The sequence below is a fragment of the Notechis scutatus genome, chromosome 3, assembly GCF_049901735.1.
Source record: "Notechis scutatus isolate UNSWTSFEM ecotype Mainland chromosome 3, rNotScu1.2, whole genome shotgun sequence".
Taxonomy (NCBI): Eukaryota; Metazoa; Chordata; class Lepidosauria; order Squamata; family Elapidae; genus Notechis; species Notechis scutatus.
The window spans coordinates 45,478,649-45,499,755 of NC_142011.1; the positions used below are offsets into that span (position 1 = coordinate 45,478,649).

Below are 21,107 nucleotides of genomic sequence, written 5' to 3' on the forward strand. Positions count from 1 at the left end.
TATTCTTCTAAATAGATAAATGTTTAAAGCAGGTTTGTGTTGATATTAGAGCTACATTGACTGGGTGTGTGAACTTATGGAAATATCCAGGTGATATAGCCACATATAATTTTTGGTCGCTCCAGTACATGTCATGAGATATATAACAGTATGTTGAATGCAGTAAAAATGGGATACTCTAGAAGTGTGTGTGTGTGATAAAACAAAAAGATCAGGAAGGAAGGAATTCTGAATGAATAAATAAAAAAAAAATATGAAAGACATTTGTTGAATTGGTTCAGTCATTTAGAGAGAATGTATATGTGTTCAAATCATGAAACAAATATATGAAAGAATGAATACATTGAGAGGAAGAAGACTGAGAAAGTTATAATTAGCTGGAACTGATGAATGGAATTGATTAGTTCTTCAAAAAATGAGAGGTGACAAATTTAAGGTAAAGGAAGTGGCATATTTGATTAATTTATTAGATTTTTATCTTGCTTTTATTACTTTATAGGTAGCTCAAGGTGACAAACATACATACTACTTCCTCCTATGTTTGCAACAACAATACTGTGAGGTAGTTTGGGCTGAAAGATAGTGACCAGCCAGCTTTCATGCCTTTCATTTCTCATGAGAACTCACAGTCTCCAGGTTTCTAGGCTAGCACTTTAACCACTACACCAGGGGTCTCCAACCTTGGCAACTTTAAGACTTGTGGACTTCAACTCCCAGAATTCCTCAGCCAGCTGAGGAATTCTGGGAGTTGAAGTCCACAAGTCTTAAAGTTGCCAAGGTTGGAGACCCCTGCACTACACCACTTTAACCACATACTTGGTAGAAGCAAGTATCATTTTCAAAGATAGATATGGACAGGGTGAACATATTGATATAAATCTATTTAATTTATTTTTCTTATCTCATGCCTTCCTTATTTGTTTTTTACTCCTTGGACAGGATGTTGCTTGCCCCTAAAGGGAATAGTGTAATGTGTATATCACAAGTAATATCAGTCTTAATAATGGAGGTTTATTACAAATGTGGGTATTTGTTTCTGTGTGTGCAGAACAATTGACCCTTTGTCTCTTCTGGGATTCCTCTCATTGAGCAATTGGTACCATAGTAATGATCTTAAGACAGGAGGATTAGTCCAACTGAAGCAAATGTTCTCTGCCTGCGTACCTGCCTGCCTCTCACTTCTGAGATCTTCCCTAATGGAAAGAGAAAAGGAACTACCCAGATCACATTATTTGCAGATTAAGGGGCAATCTTAGCATTACTCACCTTTCCGGAGAAATGGGGAATGTGCTGAGGCACAACAGCACTTGCCTGTAAATCAGCATCTTCGGAGCATCCACAGCAACTTAAGGAGTAAAATGTTTCCATCATCATGCTTTCTGAAACATCATGCTTTTTAGAATCAAATCTGACATGTTGCATAGCCACCCTATAGCAGTATATAGTAAAAATTACAATTTGGTGTAGTGATTAAGGCAGCAGGCTAGAAGGTGGGAGACTGAGTTCTAGTCCCACCTTAGGTGACCTTGGGCCAGTCATTCTCTCAGCCCCAGAAAACTAGCAATGGCAAGCCACTTCTGAAATCCTGTCAGGAAAACTGCAGGGACTTATCCAAGCAGTTACTAGGAGACCATGCAACAACAACAAAAAGGAACAACAACAACAAAATCTCCTAGCAATAAAGTGGAAAGTTCTCTGTAAAAATTGCAAAATGGGTACTATTTCTGCAATGTCACCTAAAAGAATAGCAATTATACTACCTAACTATCTTGCTTACATACACTGTAGGGACAGTATTTGAAGTTCTAAGATATAGGTGTGGGATATAGACTTAGGAATCTGTATTCATTAAAACAAATTGTAGATAGTTTGTGTGTTCACCTTAAACTCTTCTGCCTGTGGCTAAAAAGGAATGATTCTTTAGGTGAAATATGATAAATATTTCACTTGCCATTTTGTTGTATCTGCCATGCACTGGTTGTTCATTCAAATTCTTTTTCTTCTTTCTATCTAGAAGACAAGCCTTATGTGAATCCCTTAGTGTGTGCTTTTTTTGTCGCGCTGCTACCCCTCTGGATCATCATTGCTAAGCGGAATCCAGCAACCCAGGAGGTACTATACTCTGGCTGGGAACCAGTCATCATTGCCATGGCAATTAGCAGGTACGAATAGCAATAGCACTTAGACTCATATGCCACTTCATACTGCTTTACAGCCCTCTTTAAGGAGTTTATACAGAGTCAGCATATTTCGCCCAACAATCTGGGTTCTCATTTTACCAACCTTGGAAGGATGGAAGACTGAGTCAACCTTGAGCCTGGTGAGGATCAAACTCCTAGCCGTGAGCTGAATTAGCCTGCAATACTTCATTCTAACCATTCTAGCCACATAGCTCATGAAGAGGGTACCCTGGGCTCAATGAGCCAAATAAAATTGAAGAGGCAAAACAGATGTTTGATTTTTTTTTATTTAACATACTTGAGTCCATTCAAAGGCTGAAGTGTGTTAAAAAGCCCACTTAGATATGTAATTATTATTTCAATTCCATACTTAACCTACCTCAGTATTAGTATTGTATTCTAGATCACCCATGACCCCTTCATTTCAGAGATATTTTCATCATTTCAGAGATATTTCCTTAACCAGATTCCTCAATGCCTTCAACAATGGCAGACCTAATGTACTTGAAAAATTCTTAAAAATTCAGGGAGATATTCAGATATGTACGAGCCAGGCGATAAGACACTTTTTGCCCAAAAACAGCCCCAACGGGGGTCGCCTTAACCGGGCGCCACGAGGAGCAGGCCCCCCCAAACGCCCGAGGAGACACTTGGCCAGACGCCCGCTTTTGCCATTGTTCGATTTTAAACCCACCCGCGCACCCACCACCCCCCCCCCCCTCCCGAAACCCCGCGCCAACGCCGCCACCGACGCCAGCCAGCCTTTCCACCAGGGCCAGGCGGGGCCCAGCGAAACAGCCACCCAGCCGACGCGGAGACGGCAAGCGCGCCAGCCCGCCTCCTGTTTGAGGCCTGCCGAGCGCCCGCCGCCCACCGGGCGGTCCTCCTCGCGGGGCGCGGGGGAGGCGCCGCCGAGGACCCCCCTCGCGCAGGCACGCGCGCAGAGAGGGCGCAGCCCCCGGCGAGGTGAGCAAGCCCGCCGTCCCGCCTGGCCTTTCTTTGAGGTGGAAAAGGTCGCTGGGCTGAAGGGACCGGCGCGTGGCCAGAGGCGCGCAGTGTAGGGAGGTCGGGAGGAACGGAAGAGGCACCGGAAATTAGCTTCCCCACGCTATTGGGCTGCCCTCCTCGGGCAGGGGAGGCTTTGTAAAATAATTCGCTTTACCTTGAAAGCAAAGGGAAGACGGAAGTGCAGCAAGGGAGAAGGGAAAGCAACGTGTGGAAGGTCTCCGATATGAAGTTCCCCCACCAACGCAGGCAGCACCATATCTGGGCATGCAACAAAAGTACTTCCCAAGAGGCCGGACTCCGCTGGCACCGCTCCAAGTGGGGGGTCGCCTTATACGGCAAGTATATAACAAACTCTATATTTTGAGTGGAAATGTTGGGGGTCGCCTTATACGCCCAGTCGCCTTATACGCCGGCAAATACGGTATCTGCTTTCAAATTAGCCAATGTTTAAACAGTCAAACACCATGAGTTGACAATAGGAAATGTTTTTTGACTTTTTGTATTATTCATAAAATGGTTTATGATTTTATGTCATAAAAAGTTTTATGAAATTTTCTAAAGTCCTGGGTCCCAGATTTTGCATCTATTCTGTACCTTAGTTCATTTAGGATACCTTGGTTCAAAAAGCGTTGCTCTAGGATGCACTGTTTCATCCAGTTAAAGATTACTGATACAAGAGTTTTAGGAGTATATAGACTAGTAATTACCCTATCCTAACAATCACAATATTGGTACTCCTTGATTAAATGTAATGGAATCCTCTTCTCTCACAAAAGTGTAAATTGCCTTCCTTAAACTTTACACTAAACTGTTAAGAAACTTGTTCAGTGTTGTGTGTTAATACTGTATTAATACAATGATAGAATTTACCTTTTTCTTTTAATTCAGAAAAATGATTTTAGAAGTTTATTCAAATTTTAAAACTAAACAAATCTAGAGTTACATATTTGTAATACTTTCCCCAATCTTGATTTTAAAAAGACAATTGTTTGAAAAGAAATCTAGATGCACCTTTCAATAGATGGAATGCTCCAGTAATGTGATGAAATGAACTAATGAACTTCATTTTCTAATATGTCTTTTTCTTCTTTTCTTACCTAGACACAACCTACAGGTGTGTAGGTTCTCAAAAATATTTTACAGGGTGTGCTTGAAAGAAACAAATATTTGAGAAAATTACTGTATGTTATGAATGCATGTGTACTTTTAGAATGCATCAATATTTTCCAAGCATTACGAAAAATAAACAAGTTTTTGAGGCTGTAGCAGTAATTCTTTTATGCAGTTGACTATTATATCTTCCATTTTTTTCAATGTTTCTTTTTGCAGTGTTGGAGGATTGATATTGGATAAAACAGTGTCAGATCCAAATTTTGCAGGAATGGCAGTCTTTACTCCTGTTATAAATGGTGAGCTGTTCTTCGTTTTAAGCAACCAACTTCAATATATTTAATACTTGGTGAGAGTGAAATATTAAATACTCAATTCCTGTATGTTGCGGGAATGAAAACTCACATGACTTATCTTGCGTCTAGTCCATGGGTAACTGTAGAAATTGCTGCTTTAGGAACTTCTTCAACTTTCCAGCCAGTGATGCATGATGGTTAGGATTCTGAACTACATTGGGAAGCTTTAGGATCAAATCCATGTTTAGCTGTATGTTATTAGGTGATGGGGCAGACATGATGTCTAATCCCAGCCTACCTTATGGGGTTATTGTGAAGTTAAAAAGGGACGAGGGTATATTTACTTATTAATGTTTAGTATGCCTAAGCAGTGGGTTAGAATAGAAGACCTCCAAGATCCCATCCAACTCTGTTATTCTATTCTATTTATAACTCACCCCTATCCTAAAGGACTCGGAAGATATACAATATCAAAGAAAAACATGACGATAAATAAATAAAAATGAACATCAAAAGCAGAAATTAACCATATATAAAAAAATAAAGATAAAAATCAAGATAGACACTATCAGCTAGGATCAAATTCATTTTGGAATAAAGGGAGTTTTAACTTCTTATTAAATTGCAACAGTATCAGGTCTACATGGACTTCTGAACATTATGTATGTTGTCTTTTGCTCCTAAAAGAAATGAAAAATATAAATGTAACAAACAGGGACCAGAGACAGAACATTGCTGAGATAGTAGGAGATCCTATATTTATATGCCAGATATAACACTTTTCGTGTAACAATGGTTTTGCACATAATTTTGAACTCATACTCTTAATTAAATGGCAGAAAGATTTGTATTGAAGGCAGGATGGGAGGAAGAACTTAATTTGTAACTAAATCAAAAATATTACAAGAAAAGTCTGGGAAAAAAGGAAAGAGATCAAAAGAAAATGGCATATAAGAAGTTACCATGTTGAGTAATAGTATACCTGGCCAGGAAAATTTAATATAGTTTCCTGATTAATTATTTTAGCTTAATGTAACAGTTTGATACTTGTGAATGACCAGTACTAAAATGTGAATATAGGTAGTCCTTGGTTTATGATGCAAATTGGAACTGGAATTGCCATCACTAAGCTATGCGGTCATAAAAAGTGGCATCACGCGAGACCACTTATTGATGGCAGTCCTAGTTGCCATTGTTAAGAGAAAAGCATATGGATCATTAAGTGAGGACCTCCAATGACTGACTTTTGATTTTCTGCCAGCTTTCTGATTGAGTATGCTTGTGGGAAGCCAGTAGGGAACATCAGAAATCATAATCGTCCAAATGTGGCTTGCTGTAACAGGATTACAAGCCAAGTACCAAGCGCCTGGATCACAATCATGTGTTCAGGAGGATATCGCTGGAACTCTGAGGACCAGTCAGGGGATTGGTAGAATTGTACTTGTGCAGTACAGTCATAAGTTTGAACAGTCACTGAAAGAGTAGTTGTTAAATGAGGACCCTTCATAAATTTATCAATATCTTCTAAAATGCATTAAAGTTGGGGAGTTTTCTCCTTCTTCCAATGGCTTGTATCATAACATGCATTGTTATTTATGTATGAAATGATTTGGTCTAATGAGCTTTAACTCATTAGAAAAGTATTCATATGTTAAAGTGCCAGTCTGAAGGTGTGTGGTAGTCTAGGTGTTTTAAACAGATGCTTAGTAGAAGTGTGATCTATTTGGGGAGAAATTGGTTATTGGCAGACTCAAAAAGTTAAATAAGAGGAAATGAATATTAATACACTGTACAGAAATCTCCAACTCTCTTTCTATGGGTCTGTTTGTAGTCTCTTCATGTGAATGGCATAATGTGGTAGTTGTAAAACATATCCCTTCTTCAATTACATTATTATTTTGAAACTCTCAACCATGAATTCTGTCCACCACTGATACGGTATTGCACTTCACAGTGTTGGAACCACAGTAGAAATTGGATGTGCCACCTATAAAATCTCCTGTAGCTCTTCCCATATGAAGTGATGGTGATCAACTTCAGATTGTGCCAGTCGTCTGCTGTACACAAGTATGGAAGGAATTTCTGGATGCATTGATGCTAAGGAATCATTGGTAGTAATATAATTAATCATATCTTGTCTCTATTTTCTTACAGGTGTTGGTGGCAATCTGGTGGCTGTCCAGGCTAGCCGCATCTCCACTTATCTCCATATGAGTGGGGTGCCTGGAGAGAATTCAGGGATAGCCTCCCGCAAGTGTCCAAGTCCCTGTAGCACCTTCTTCAGTTCAGGTAGCTAAGTTTGCTTTGTTTGAATACTTCCCTTTGAATCAGAAGGAGGGAGGGAGGGAAGGCAGGAAGGAAAGATGTTATTATCATGGCTAGATTAAAACCTTTGGGACATGTAGTTGCTGATGTTGCCGTGCAAGAAGTGAAGACAGAATTACAATACGAACATATGAAGTAAGAAACATGAACATGGGAAAGCTCAACTCACTGAAAGATGAAATGAATCAACAACACATTGGCATTTTAGGCATTAGCAAGTTGAAATGGATTGGAATTGAACCCTTTAGTCAAAAGATCATACTGATTAGAATATATATATATATATATATATATATATATATATATATATATATATATATATATATATATATATATATATATATATATATATATATATATATATATATATATATATGACATGAAAAACAAGGAACAATGTTGCTTTTATAGTTAGGAAGGACATAGCAAGAACAGTACTTGGCTACAATAGAATGCAATGTCTTTAAACCCAATTGAGTAAAAATATTTAAATCCAACTGATTAAGATTAAGTGCTATATGTCAAGGATAGCAAACCTTTTTGACTTCAGGGACCACCAAACTCATACTTTTCAATCCCGAGGACCACTAATATGATTTTTTAAAAAGCTAATATATTTAATATAAAAATTATGTTAAATATAAATTTAATTATACACACACACACACACACACACACACACTTATTTAATTATAACAAAAATGTAAATGCTTAATGATAACAAAATAAAACGTTCCAGGCCGGAAGCCTCCCCCCACCTGGCACCATCCAAAGAGACAGAAGAGCGGGCGGTGTGTGTGTGTGTGTGTGTGTGTGTGTGTGTGTCTGAGCTGAGGGCACTCGGGGCAACTGCCTCTGGGGAAGCAGAGGCAGAAAGGAGGCTTTGCTCTCCTTGGGGGCAGCGCCTCAGCCGCCACTCCAGGGGCTTCTCAGCAGGCACCTGCCTATAGAAGGACTTCCACCCTCAGTGATTAATTGGGGGAGGGGAGTGGGAGAAAGTGGGAGCTCCTTTCAGATCCCGGGTGGAGAATTGAGAGAGCTCAGATCTGTAGCCAAGGAAAAGCTGGGGGGGGGCTCTTCCAGCCTCACCCAGAGACAGGCAAGGAAAGGTGTCCCTGGGGGCACTTTGCTCGCTTTAGCACTTTGCTGCCAAACCCAGCCACAGCCAGTGATTATTTGGGGGAGGGGGCGGAGAGAGACAGAGAGAGAGAGAGAGAGAGAGAGAGAGAGAGAGAGAGAGAAAGCATTTCTCGCATTACCAGGCGAGGAAAGGAAGTAAAACAAAGCTCACTCTTTCACCAAGACCTACAAAACTCCAATCTACCACGTTCCAGGAGTTCTTCGAAATCATCAAATGCTCCCACTCACAGTTCTTGCGCCTCCCAGTCCTTCGAGGCACCCCGGAGTCAGGTCCCTGAGATGCACGAGCCAACCAGCTCCCACACATGGCAGCGGCAACAACAATCCCCTCTCCCAGCGCCCACTGTTAGTTCTCCCCATTAGTTCTCTAGTTTTGAATTGCTCCCTCCTCTCTCTCTTTCCTTCCCCCGTCTCCCCCCTCCCGTGCCCACGTGCAGGCAGGCCGTGCACAGCTCTCTGCTCCTCCAACACTCATTGCCTCTCCCAACATCGAAGCCTCGTAGATGCAGGCAAAGCCACTGCAGCGGTAGCGCCCTGAGTTGCTTCTCCACTACTGCTTCCTCCTCCTCCAGCACCACCTCTGAGTAGGGCAATTCTTAACTAACCCAGCATGCTAAGGCAACTCAAGGCGCTACCGCTGTGGTGGTTTTGCCTGCATCTCCAAGGCTTTGATGTTGGGAGAGGCAGCGAGGGCTGGAGGAGCCGAGAGCTGTGCACAGCTCTGTGTCCCTTTCCTTGCCTGTCTGCACGTGGGCGCAGGTGGGAAGGCTGCCCACCATGTGTGGGAGCTGGTTGGCATGTGCATCTCAGGGACCTGACTCCGGGGTCCCTCGACTGGGAGGCGTGAGAACTACGCGGCCCAGATTATTTGCTTTCGGGGGCCATTTTTTCTGCGGCCCACCAAAAATTTTCCACGGCCCACCGGTTGGCGACCACTACTTTATAGTATACAATTCCGACAAATAGTTCCAACAACAAATGTACATTTTCCAATTTATAGTTAAAACAGAGGCTGGCATAACAACGTAGAGAAGTTTCCCTTCATAAGTAGCATAACTCTATCCATTTTGTCAGCAGATGTGAATTCCCGGTCTGCTCGGGTGCTTTTCCTTCTGGTTGTGCCAGGCCATTTGGTTTTCCTTTACACCATCAGCTCCATGCAAGGAGGCCACACTACCCTCACTCTGATATTTATAGTTTTCTACATGACTGCAGCACTTCTCCAGGTAAGAGATGTCATCATTTGCCTGGCTTATCTTGTCAGAGGGGATAAAGACAAGACAAGATATAAAGAAAGGGGCCTTTTACCACACGCGTGGGCAACTCTTTTGACTCAGGAGCCAGATTTTCTCCCCCTGCTGTATCAGAGAGTGTGGGGCCAAATGTTTTTGATCTATTTTCACACAGGTGGGGGAAGGGGGCTTTTAATGATTCTACTCCCTTTGGAGACATAGGGATAACCAGAAGGGCATTTTTTTTTCCAGAAAATGACATCTATCCATTTTCTTGGGTGCATTATAGCATCCTGTCAATAGACTTTTTTTTTTTAGTCTATCATGGATTTCAAGGATTGTTTTAGATTTCACTGTTAAGTTCGGTAACAACATTGTTTGCATTGCAGCCATTACACTGCAGTGTAAAAAGGAGAATCAGTGTAGTAGTATATTTACAGTATTGAACTAGGACTGAGAAGAACCAAATTCAAGTCCATGTTCTGCATGCAACTCACTGAATCTTTGGACCAGATATTGTTCTTCACAACTCTGTGTATGTACCTTGGATATACCTTGTGTACTGTTAAGGGAAGAAGTACTGTTTGCAACATCTTAAGCTCTTAAAGAGGCAAGAGTTACACATTAACTAAAATAATTACAGAAATAAAATAGCAAAACTTGCTTGGAATAAGTTAAGATAATTTGTAATGCATTTTTTTTAAAATAAAGTTTTATTGAGTTTTAACAAAACAAATAAAACATCTTATTTGAGTACAGCGTGGTTCCGGGTTATCATATTTCCATACAGACACAATTTCATATGCATATTTATCTTATGTATTCAACTTAATATCTTATTACTCTTTTTCCAACTTCTCACTATTTTCCCTTTACTTCTCTTAATTTTCTTTTATGGTTATCTCATTTTCTTCTTATTCAACTGTATTTCTTTTACCTAAATTTCTATATCTTTTTATTCATTATACTTAATACTTTCGTCTGTCTTGTTTACAATTTCATATGTTCTCTTCCAACATTCTTAAAAAGCAAAATCCCCCCTGTGATTGCCAATCGGAGTGCAACACCTTTAAGTCTTATTGTTATTATCGTATGAAATCTCATTGAACATTAAATGTATGCATTCTAAAATTATAACGTTCAAATTTCTAATATCTATTTTATATCATGTAAATCTCATCATTCAAATTCTGCTTGGTACTTCCCCTTGAAAATGTAAAAAGAAAAATTCTAAAAACATAGCATATATATATATATTCTTAAGTTTTCGGTACTTACATATATGGCATTCAGCTTTGTTGGGTATTTTCACGTCATAGTAGTGGTGCTTTTAAAGTTGTAGCTACAACTTTAAAAGCACCACTACTATGACGGGAAAATACCCGAACAAAGCTGAAAATATATATATATATATATATATATATATATATATATATATATATATATATATATATATATATATATATATATGTGTGTGTGTGTGTGTGTGTGTGTGTGTGTGTTTCTGTTACACACACACACACACACACACACACACACACACACACATATATATATATATATATATATATATATATATATATATATATTAGTAAACAAAATATTCAAATTCATTCTAGTACTGGTATGAGCCTTGTAAATCTTTCACGTTTCTTTTCAATATTTATCAATCTTTGAGAACAATTGAAATGTTTCCCTCCCTTCTTCCTTATTACGTTAGTTGTTAATAAACATACCATTGGATAGTCATACAGTTTTATCTTATAAATTATTATTAATAAGCAAAGTAATTATTCAAATTCATTCTAATAACTGGTATAAATTTCCTTATAAATCTTTCACATTTCTTTTCAATATTTTATCAATCTTTAGAAACAATTACGATGTTTCCCTCCCTTCTTTATTATTGCATTAATTATAAACATACCATTACATAACAACACAATTTTATCTCATAGATTATTTACTTATTTCATTTCTAACTCATTACAGTATTCTACTGTCACAACACTATCTTTTGTACCTTTGCAGGATCCTCACTTTTAACTTAATTTAGCCATTGTCTCTGTGTTTTCTAGCTGAGCAAATACCTTTAATCCTAATACGTTTCCCCTTTTTCTTTATTTCCTGCTTTTGTCCCTCATAAGTTCTTTCCCTTTCTATCTCCCCCCCACTTTTTCTCATCCCTTTTTTTATACCCTTCTCTAATTTTCCCTTCTGTAGTTTTCTTTTCTGCTTCTCCTTGCTATTATATTTCTTTTTCAGACTACCGTATATACTCGAGTATAAGTCGACCCGAATATAAGCCAAGGCACCTAATTTTACCACAAAAAACTGGGAAAACTTATTGACTCGAGTATAAGCCGAGGGTGGGAAATGCAGCAGCTACTGGTAAATTTCAAAAATAAAAATAGATACCAATAAAAACTTTCACTAGGACAGTTGAGAATAAGTTTGATGTTCACAATTTCCTCTTTGAAAGAGACCAGTAAATAGGGAACAAGAAGATGAAGAAAAAGAAGTGTGTTTTTTCACACTTTTCACACAGCAGTGAACAAAAATGGCATCGTAGGAACAGCCTTATTCTCAGTCCAAAGGTTTTTTTGTGATTTCTTCCCTGATTTAAGGGAAATTTGGGAAACGATATCACTATCATGAAAGGTTTAATTGATTCACTAACCCAAAGAAGATGATGATGACAGTGGGAGGCAGGAGTCACTCTCTCCCTTGCAAGAAAAAGCAAGAGCCGTTCTTATGATCTTCTCTCTCTCTCTCTCGTATACAGTCAAGTCTTTCCAGCATCGCGCGATCTGCGCCGCAGCTTTGTACCTTGCAAATGCAAAATCCCGGGGTTTTTGCATTTGCAAGGTGCAAGCGGCGGGGGCAGATCGCGCATGCTGGAAAGGGCTTGACTGTATTACAGGGAGAGAGAGAGATCATAAGAACGGCCCTTGCTTTTTCGTGCAAGGGAGAGTGACCCCTGCCTCCCACTGTCATCAACATCTTCTTCTTTGGGTTAGTGAATCAATTAATTTGGGAAATGATCTCACTATCATGAAAGTCAGTGTTCTCTGCCCGGGGCGTTTGAAGAAAACGCCCGCGGCATATCCACGCGCTGTAAGGGGAATCAGAAATCCCCGCGTTCAACGCCTAGCACACAGCTGTGAGCAAATACTGGGAAAACCTGATTGATCAGAAGGAAGGAGGCAAAAGAGGGAGGGGTGGTGGTGGACAGAGGTCCCACTGGTATTTGTGAAACACTTGGTCGGCAGCGCTTAAAGTCAACGTCCTGGCTCCCACCCACCCACCCACCCAAAGCCACGAAGTCCCCCAATTGCGCAGCCCAGAATCGCCCTCCCTCGGGCAGCAATGACGCCCGGTGTTTCCGAGACAAGAAGCTCCGCCGTGCAATGAAAGCGCCCTGGCTCTAGGCTCTAGGCTCAGAAAACAACGCGAACCGAGGTCACTGCCGGCCCTCAACTTTGCTCAGCCCCAGCTGCTTTAGTCCGCCGGGAGGAGGAGGAGGTGGCGGCTGCTCGCGTTGTTTTCTGAGCTCAGGCTCATAAAACAACGCGGGAGGCAGTTGCCCGCTCAGCTTCATTTCCTCAGCCCCAGCTGCTTTCAGCCCGCTCAGGAGGAGGAGGAGGAAACGAAGCTGAGCGGAGCCAGCGAGCTTCGCGTTGTTTTCTGAGCCTAGAGCTCAGAAAACAACGCGAGCAGCCGCCACCACCTCCTCCCCTCCTCCCGAGCGGACTGAAAGCAGCTGGGGCTGAGGAAATGAAGCTGAGCGGAGCCGAAGCGAGCATTTCGGCTCGCGTTGTTTTATGAGCCTTGAGCACAGAAAACAACACGAGCAGCCGCCACCACCTCCTCCCCTCCTCCCGAGCGGACTGTAAGCAGCTGGGGCTGAGGAAACGAAGCTGAGCGGAGCCGAAGCAACCTCAGCTCGCGTTGTTTTATGAACCTAGAGCTCAGAAAACAACGCGAGCAGCCGCCACCACCTCCTCCCCTCCTCCCGAGCGGACTGAAAGCAGCTGGGGCTGAGGAAACGAAGCTGAACGGAGCCGAGCGACCTCGGCTCGCGTTGTTTTATGAGCCTAGAGCCAGGGCGCTTTCATTGCACGGCGAAGCTTCTTGTCTCGGGAAACACCGGGCGTCGTTGCTGCCCCGAGGGGAGGGCGATTCTGGGCTGCGCGATTGGGGGACTTCGTGGCTTTGGGTGGGTGGGTGGGTGGGAGCGAGGACGGACGGAGTCTGTGAAGTGGGGCTTGCCTGCCCTTGCTGGCTGCCTCTGCTTCCTTAGGGGCAGGGAAGGGGGCTCATCTGGACCAAGGGTGAGTCTCCCCCTCAGTTTCCCCTGAAGGATCTTCCGTAGCTTTTGCCTTCTCCCTACATCTTCCCTCTGTTAAAAATCCCCCCCCACACACACACACACACTTATTTTCGGGCGGATAGATTTCGTGTCTGAGCATTCTCACATGGCGGTGGGTCTTCCCCTAAAAACAGTTAAAAAAAGAAAAAACAATATATCCTCATGCAAGAACTTTTCTGCTTCCGATTACCCCCATGCTTAAAAGTTGCAAAGGAAACACGGAAGCAGGGAAGCGGCTGCCCAGCTCCGGAGCTCCACACCATTTTTTTTTCAGAGGGAATCTGACTCGAGTATAAGCCGAGGGGGGTTTTTTCAGCACAAAAAATGGGCTGAAAAACTCGGCTTATACTCGAGTATATACGGTATATTTCTTTTTGGCTGTTCCCTTTGATCTCAAACTTTTAACTCCTTTCCCCCTTTTCCCCCTTTTTACCACACTTTGCATTATTTGATCATTGAAAATGGCTTCTTCTTTGTCCCGCCCTTCTTCTTGCTCTTGAAGCTTTTCCTTTTGCTTTTCATAGTTCAGGATCTCCATTTCAAAAAATTCAAATACGAAGCCAAAGGATCTTCCTCTCCTTTCTGCATCTTCTTTCTGTTTTTTAAGACTCATCTTCAATTCCTCCAGGAGCGATGTTATTTTAAACACTTTTGAACAACCACCTGATTAACTTTAAGTAAGAACAGAAAAAGAAAAAAACCAATGCCAAAAACTTTTGTTTTAAATCATCAAATGATCCCAGACTGTTCCTTCTTGTTTCTTTCCTTTACTTTTCCTTTCCGTGGGTTACTGTATCTTTTAATAAGATTTCAGTTACAATGTATCCTTGGGAGTCTTTTCAAAGTTTCAGTTAATCCTCTTTATTTTTCCAGGTGGCACTCCATTTTTTCATTATTCCAAGTTCCATCCTTTTGTCTCCGCTCTTCTCCTTTTTAGGGCTTTAAACTGACCAAAAAAGTTCTTTATTCTCCTTTTGACACTTAGATTTCAGCTTAAAGTTGCCTATTAGTGTCAAAATAGATTAACATAAATTTCTTTCTATACCATTTGTAATTGTCAATATAAAGGTAAAAAAAGAGTTTTTAACCTCCCTTTTCTATCTCCTTCGTTGCTTAAAAATCTTCTTTCAGAAGTATCCCTCTAAATACTTTTAGATTCAGGGTACCTTGCTTAGATGTTCTCTGTTGTTTAGCCTGGTCTGTCCTGCTTTCCTCTTTGTCTTCCTCCTGCACAATCTTATCCAGTCGGGTTCTTCTTTGAGGTGGCCATTTCTGACCTCCACTGCAACCACCTTCGGCAAATGGAGTTTAGACCAGCCAAGGAGGAGAGATGCGCTCCCCTTCACTCGGCGAGCAATCTCCCCCCTCTTCACCATCTCTATGGGGTGGCTTCAGCCCCGAATCAAAAGGATCGGGGCGCTCCAGTGGCGAGCACAGATCGAAACCGCGCACGATCACGGATTTCGGTCTGTCACTGAAGAAACCCAAACTGGAAGTCCCCAAGATAATTTGTAACGCATTTGAGAGCCAGTTTGGTCTAGTGGTTAAGGCACCAGGCTAAGAGAGTGGGAGTTCAAGACCTGCCTTAGCCATGAAAGCCAGCTGGGTGACTTTGGGCCAGTCACTCACTCTCAAATCAACCCACCTCACAGGAGAAAAGTGTGTTGGGTATGGTCACCAGCTTGAGTTATTTGTAAACAAACTAAAGAAAGTTGAATTACAAGAAATGAGGCTAAAGTATGTTAGTACAATCTGAAGTTGTGTTGATTAAGCTTAGAAGTACCATGCAATAAAATTACAATCAAAGTTTTTAAAGGAGTAATTTGTTCTAAGGCACTAATATTCCTTATATGAGTTAACTGCATATATCATGTGGTACAATATGTGTGAGACTAGAAGTAGAGCTCCATACTCCTCTGTACTGAAAGCATTTCCCCCTTTTTCATAGCCATATGGTAATAAAAATTTAATTGCCTGCAGGCAGAAGGGATGTGAAGCCCACAGTGCAATCTTACATAAATTGCTTCTCTCTTTGATCATGCCTTCCTTTGTCTACCTGGTAGTAAACTGCCACATTAAATAGAATAGATAAGGCACAATGGATGCTGGAGGGGCCAATCACTTTGATCTGTCTCAGTAGGATCTTGGCTTTGCATGATTCTTCATCAATATGGGAGGGCTGTGATATTGTCCCAAGATGTTTCTGGTTGAAATTGGCTTTCCGAGTCTGTGGAAGTGATCGTTAAATCTTGAAGTGAATATACAATTGAGCTAAAATTCACAAAGCAAGGTATAGCTCTTCTAAAAAAACAGTAGATGTGGCTAATAAACACAGCTCATCCAGGGATTCTGTTGTGCTCGCATTTGAAAAATAGGAACAGTGGGCTATAGCCCATTCCAGGGACAATTTTGTGGGCTGTAGCCCATTCCAGGGTATAATTTTAGGGCAGTACTGCTGTTTCTATATCAATTGCCTGCAAGGATTAGGACTTTAAGAGTGTTATAGCAACTTTTAGATAGTGCCTGCTGAGGTGTAATAGCAAGTTGAATACAACTATTATTGCTGTCTCACAGCATGTATCTATTTATAGAATTTTTATCTTTCCAAAAAATATCTGTCCCCAAGGGATTAGGTACAATAGGTGAAAAAATATATATTAACTCCGTCTTGCAGGCTTACATCCCAAAGATGTGATGGAAAAGAAAAAGAATAGGTGGAAAAATGAGAAAAGCATCTTCAAACATCAGCTCTTAAGTTAACCTATTGGTGAGGGCATGTATATAGTATCTCTCTTGAACCCTTTTTGTCATTACCTTATTGTCAGAAAAACAAGGAGTGCAAACATCTTTGTCATCTAGGAGGTAACATCTGAAGTTGGGCTTTCCTTCCAAGAGCAGATCTCTCTGTCCACTACTAAAGAGGAAAAAAAAAAATCACAATTCCATGTACTGTACAATAGTCTTCACTGTAGTATTTATAGATAGTCCTTGACTTAAGACCACAATTGAGGCCAAAATTTCTGTTGTTAATTTGTCACATTTGTTAAGTGAGTTTTGACCCATTTTACAACCTTTCTAGCTCCAGTTCTTAAGTGAATCACTGCAGTTGATAAATTAGTAACACGGTTGTTAAGTGAATCTGGCTTCCCTATTGATTTTGCTTGTCAGACGGCTGCAAAAGGTGATCACATGATCTTGGGACCCAGCAAGTATGAGTCAGTTCCAAGCATCTGAATTTTGGTCACATGATCATGTGGAGGCGACAACGGTTATAAGTGTGAAAAATGGTCATAAATCACTTTTTTTCAGTGTCATCATAACTGCTGTAAGTCAATGACTACTCGTATGTGTGTGTGTGTATTGGATTATATATATTATATATATATAATCCAAAGTTCTGATCTAAAATAACTCAGAATGTTTCTTTCTCAAGTTTATCAATGCTACGAACATTTGCACGTATTTTTATAAATCAGCAGCCAAGAGTCCAGAAGGACCCCCAGGTGACACCCCCCTGATTGTAGTGTCACACCATGCAGCACTGATGATGAAAAGTCCCCAGGACCAGGAGGTTCAGAAACCTTTTGTAGTGTACAATACAATTATTTTTTAAAAAAATATCATTGATAAAAAAGAGAAATGAAACTAGCACTATTAAACAGCTTGAAAAAATATTTTGTATTTCTTCATAAAGGAAAGGAAAGTAAGAAATGCATGTTTTGCATTTTTTCTTAAACTATATTCTATTACTGTAATATAATAATTATTTATTCCATAATTTTGCCTTCCACCAGAGAAGACAGAATTATTCATTAATGGAGAAATCTAGCAATAGCAGTAGCGCTTAGACTTATATACCACTTCACAGTGCTTTACAGCCCTCTCTAAGCACTTTACAGCATATAGCCCTCAGCAATCTGCGTTCTCATTTTATCCACTTTGGAAGGATGGATAAAATTGAGCCGGTGAGAATTGAACTGCCAAACTGCAGCCAGCAGAAGTAGCTTGCAGTACTGCATTCTAACCACTGTGCCACTACGGTTCATCTACAACACAGGTGCCAAATTAGATCTCATCATGTGACTTATCATGACGCATCGTGACTTTTTTGCCTTTGCGGAGCCAGGGTGGGTATGGCTTGCACATAACACAACTGGCCCGCGGGCCACCAGTTTGACACCCCTGAATTCTACAAGGTGCTTTCCCACTGTTGAAGTAATATAAAGGGCTATAAGAAGTAGTCTTTACATCTGCCTTGGTGTTTGGATCTAGTCATTGCTAATGTGACCATTATGCTTGTGCCTTTCAGGTTCTCATTCTTCTTTACATTGCTGACTGGATGGTTCATTGGATGTGGGGTCGAGGCCTGGACCCGGACAATTTTTCTATACCTTATTTGACAGCACTGGGTGACTTGCTTGGAACAGGTCTCCTGGCACTTAGCTTCCACATCCTCTGGCTAATTGGGGATCGGGATACTGATGTTGGAGACTAACAGCATCCTTCCACAGCTTCTTCAGTCCTCAGTTCATCTCCTTCAGTCACATTCCCCTGCCCCCATGAAGCTTTGTTGCCACCCTCCGTCATTCTTTGGGACTTTAACTTTGATACTAGATTCTCATTATTTTCAATGGGAAATTTTATGTGGTTTATATTTCAAGCCAAGTGTGTACAGGAGAATTAGTTTTAAGAAGGACAAAAGAAGAAGAAAATGTATAAAGACAATCACCAAGTGCAATTTCAAATGGTTAACTATTTATATATAATAGACATAATAGAGAAAAATTGAACAATGAATTTTAAAGAAACCCACCTTCCTCCATCTGTACCCACTTAAGGCATAGATGGGTGTTTTTCCAACTTGGCATCTTCAAGATGTGTGGACTTCAACTCCCAGAATTCTCCAGCCAACACATCTTAAAATTATCAAGTTTGAAAAACACTACACTAGGTATACAAGGCTATCCCTTGTGTAACATATGTATGTGAATAGTTAAGATGCAGCTCGTAATTGGTTTGTTTTGAAACTAGGCTGATATTTTTCATCAGTTACCATAATTGGTATCAGGTAGTAGCAAATAGATGAAGTGTTTTGGACACACACATACCCCTCCTTGCTTATCCTTCATAGTATAATAAATCTAATTGACCAAAAGACAGGTCTTTATGGATCTGAAAACTTTCAATATATGAGATTGAGACGCTTGTTAATGTTTTGATGCCAAATCCTGATACTACAGTTGAAGGCAACTCTAGGTGTTTAGTACTTCCTCAAATCTACAGAATTCAAATAAAATTATTAAAGTAATTTGTGGGATGTTTCCCAGAGTTGACCTGATGCATTGTAACATCAAGATGAAGTTGGTTCTTTTGAAAAGCCTTCACGTGAAACACAATTAGAAATTAAAGCTCCTCACACATATGTATTTCACAGCCTTATCTTGAAGTTTATACTTGTATACAAACATTGTCGTGTCTGTATAGTATAGTTATAAAAACTGGCAGGTACTACCTACATGGTAGCGAGATCCAATATTTTCACCATAAGTTCAGTCTTCTAGGTCAAACATCAGAACATCTGTAATATTGCATTCAATAGATAAATGTGATTATTATGAATCTGAAGAAATTACATTTATTTTATTTTTTCATGAAAAATGAGACATTTAGAAGACATTAAGTCTTAGAATTGTAAAAACCAGACAGCGATCAGATAATTTGGATGTTTTGGACAGCAATTGAATCTGTCAAAGCAACAACATATCAGGTTCTGTAAGCAGGGAGTTTTGGTATGAAAGACATTGTTCTTCCTATAGAGTTATTTAGAATTTATCTTCTCACACTATATTGCTTGTATAAATGGAGCTTGAGCATAGTAGCTCAGAGTATTTAAATAGGGAATGCCAAATTCGTTTCATAAAACAAGATGTGAAAGGGGGATCTTTTTCGTTTTATTCAAGTATACAAATTAAGATTCTGTGCTGTCCCAGAGAGAGTGGAGGCCTATTGTGCTGCAAGTTATTTGATACTGAACTCAACAATATAACCAAATTTGCTGGGACACCTACCTCTTTTGTATATGACTCACTAATCATATACATTTCCTCAGCTTGTTTTATTAAAAGTTCTTATGCTTCGGCTTCTCTATAACCAAGGATTGTTTTTGAATAGTTTTAATTACCAATAAAGCTGAAGTAAGTAAGGAGGGATGGATCAGTATCGACCCTTGGAAATGCTGCGTCCTAGGTTTGATTTATTACTTTCAAAATGCATAGGGCTACCAGATAAGGATTGCAGAAATCCAGAACCACCAGATGGCAACAAACATTTAAACTTCTTAGCATTTCTTTTTTGTCTTGTGGTTACCTTACAAGTTGCAGTCCTAAACTTGTTCAAGTAATGAAACTGAATGCTTGTGGCTTTCAGAAAAGTGTTGTCTTTTTTGCTGGAAACGAGCTGTTATCTGGAATGTGACATCAGCCTTCCTGCAAGTTTTCCTTAAAAACATGATTGCTATTTACCAAAATTAAAATTCGGAGTGGAAGTGACTATAATATATTGTATTCAATATATTCCACATGAGCTTATATAGACTGCAACTATTTTTAGGATAATCCGGTTACCTAACTTTAGTTTTACATCCTGGGTGCTGCCATAATCATATTTTAATATGTCATCAAGGGAGGTTTCAAATTCATGCTGCAATTGTTTGTGAATTAATCCTATGTGCATGATGCCTTCAGTAATTTGGAAGTAATGGATATGGCTGAAGATGCTGTTCTTGCCTGCCCTCTGTGAATACAAGTATTTATACTGTTTCTTCAGATTTCAGTAGGTGCAAATGCTTAGTTTCTTCTTAAGAAATGAACTTTTTCCAAGTAAGTTACTAATTACTTTAAAAAAAAAGTCTACAGTTTCATCCTATCTTAAGCATTAAATTGTAAGCTCTTTAAAGAACTTTCATCTGCCTTATGTAAATGTCCAGTTGGATGCATTCATTTTAATCTAACACTCTAGGCACTTTTCTTATATATGTATATACCACATAAGCATTTTTCTTCACTGTTTATCTCCGATTAATATCTATGTCACTAGATCTCATGAATGGATATATGTCTCCTAGTTAAATTTAGTCTTTCATCCAGGAGCTGAAATGTTTGTGCTGCTTGGGTGACATCCCTGAATTGCCTTGAAAGTGGTAAGGTGGGAAGCAAAGTGCAAGTATATAAACAGAATGTTGTAAAAAAAAAAAAATTTATACTTACAAGTTGCACTCAAATGCATGTATATTTAAACTTGGCTGCAAATGAAAATTAAGCTATTGGTTTATACCTTTACTCAACAAAGAAAACAATTTCTTATTTATAGTTGCTGTAATTGAATTGACATATGCAAATTTAACTGATAAATTATATTTGGTATAATAAATATTTACATTTATTTA

At 40.0% G+C, this 21,107-nt stretch overlaps 1 protein-coding gene across 7 annotated transcripts in view; it reads left to right on the forward strand.

Annotated features, from left to right (window-relative positions):
* Nucleotides 1-21,107, forward strand: part of SLC41A1 (solute carrier family 41 member 1) — a 40,446-nt gene extending 19,339 nt beyond the window's left edge. For 6 of the 7 annotated variants that reach the window (XM_087959648.1, XM_087959649.1, XM_087959650.1 and 3 more), the window contains 5 exons: nt 2,015-2,162; nt 4,518-4,597; nt 6,749-6,883; nt 9,137-9,285; nt 17,973-21,107. In XM_087959648.1, coding sequence (XP_087815774.1) covers nt 2,015-2,162; nt 4,518-4,597; nt 6,749-6,883; nt 9,137-9,285; nt 17,973-18,158 — 698 coding nt within the window. In that variant the 3' untranslated portion in view covers nt 18,159-21,107. The remainder of the gene's footprint in view (nt 1-2,014; nt 2,163-4,517; nt 4,598-6,748; nt 6,884-9,136; nt 9,286-17,972) is intronic. The other variant, XM_087959653.1, reaches the window with a different exon arrangement.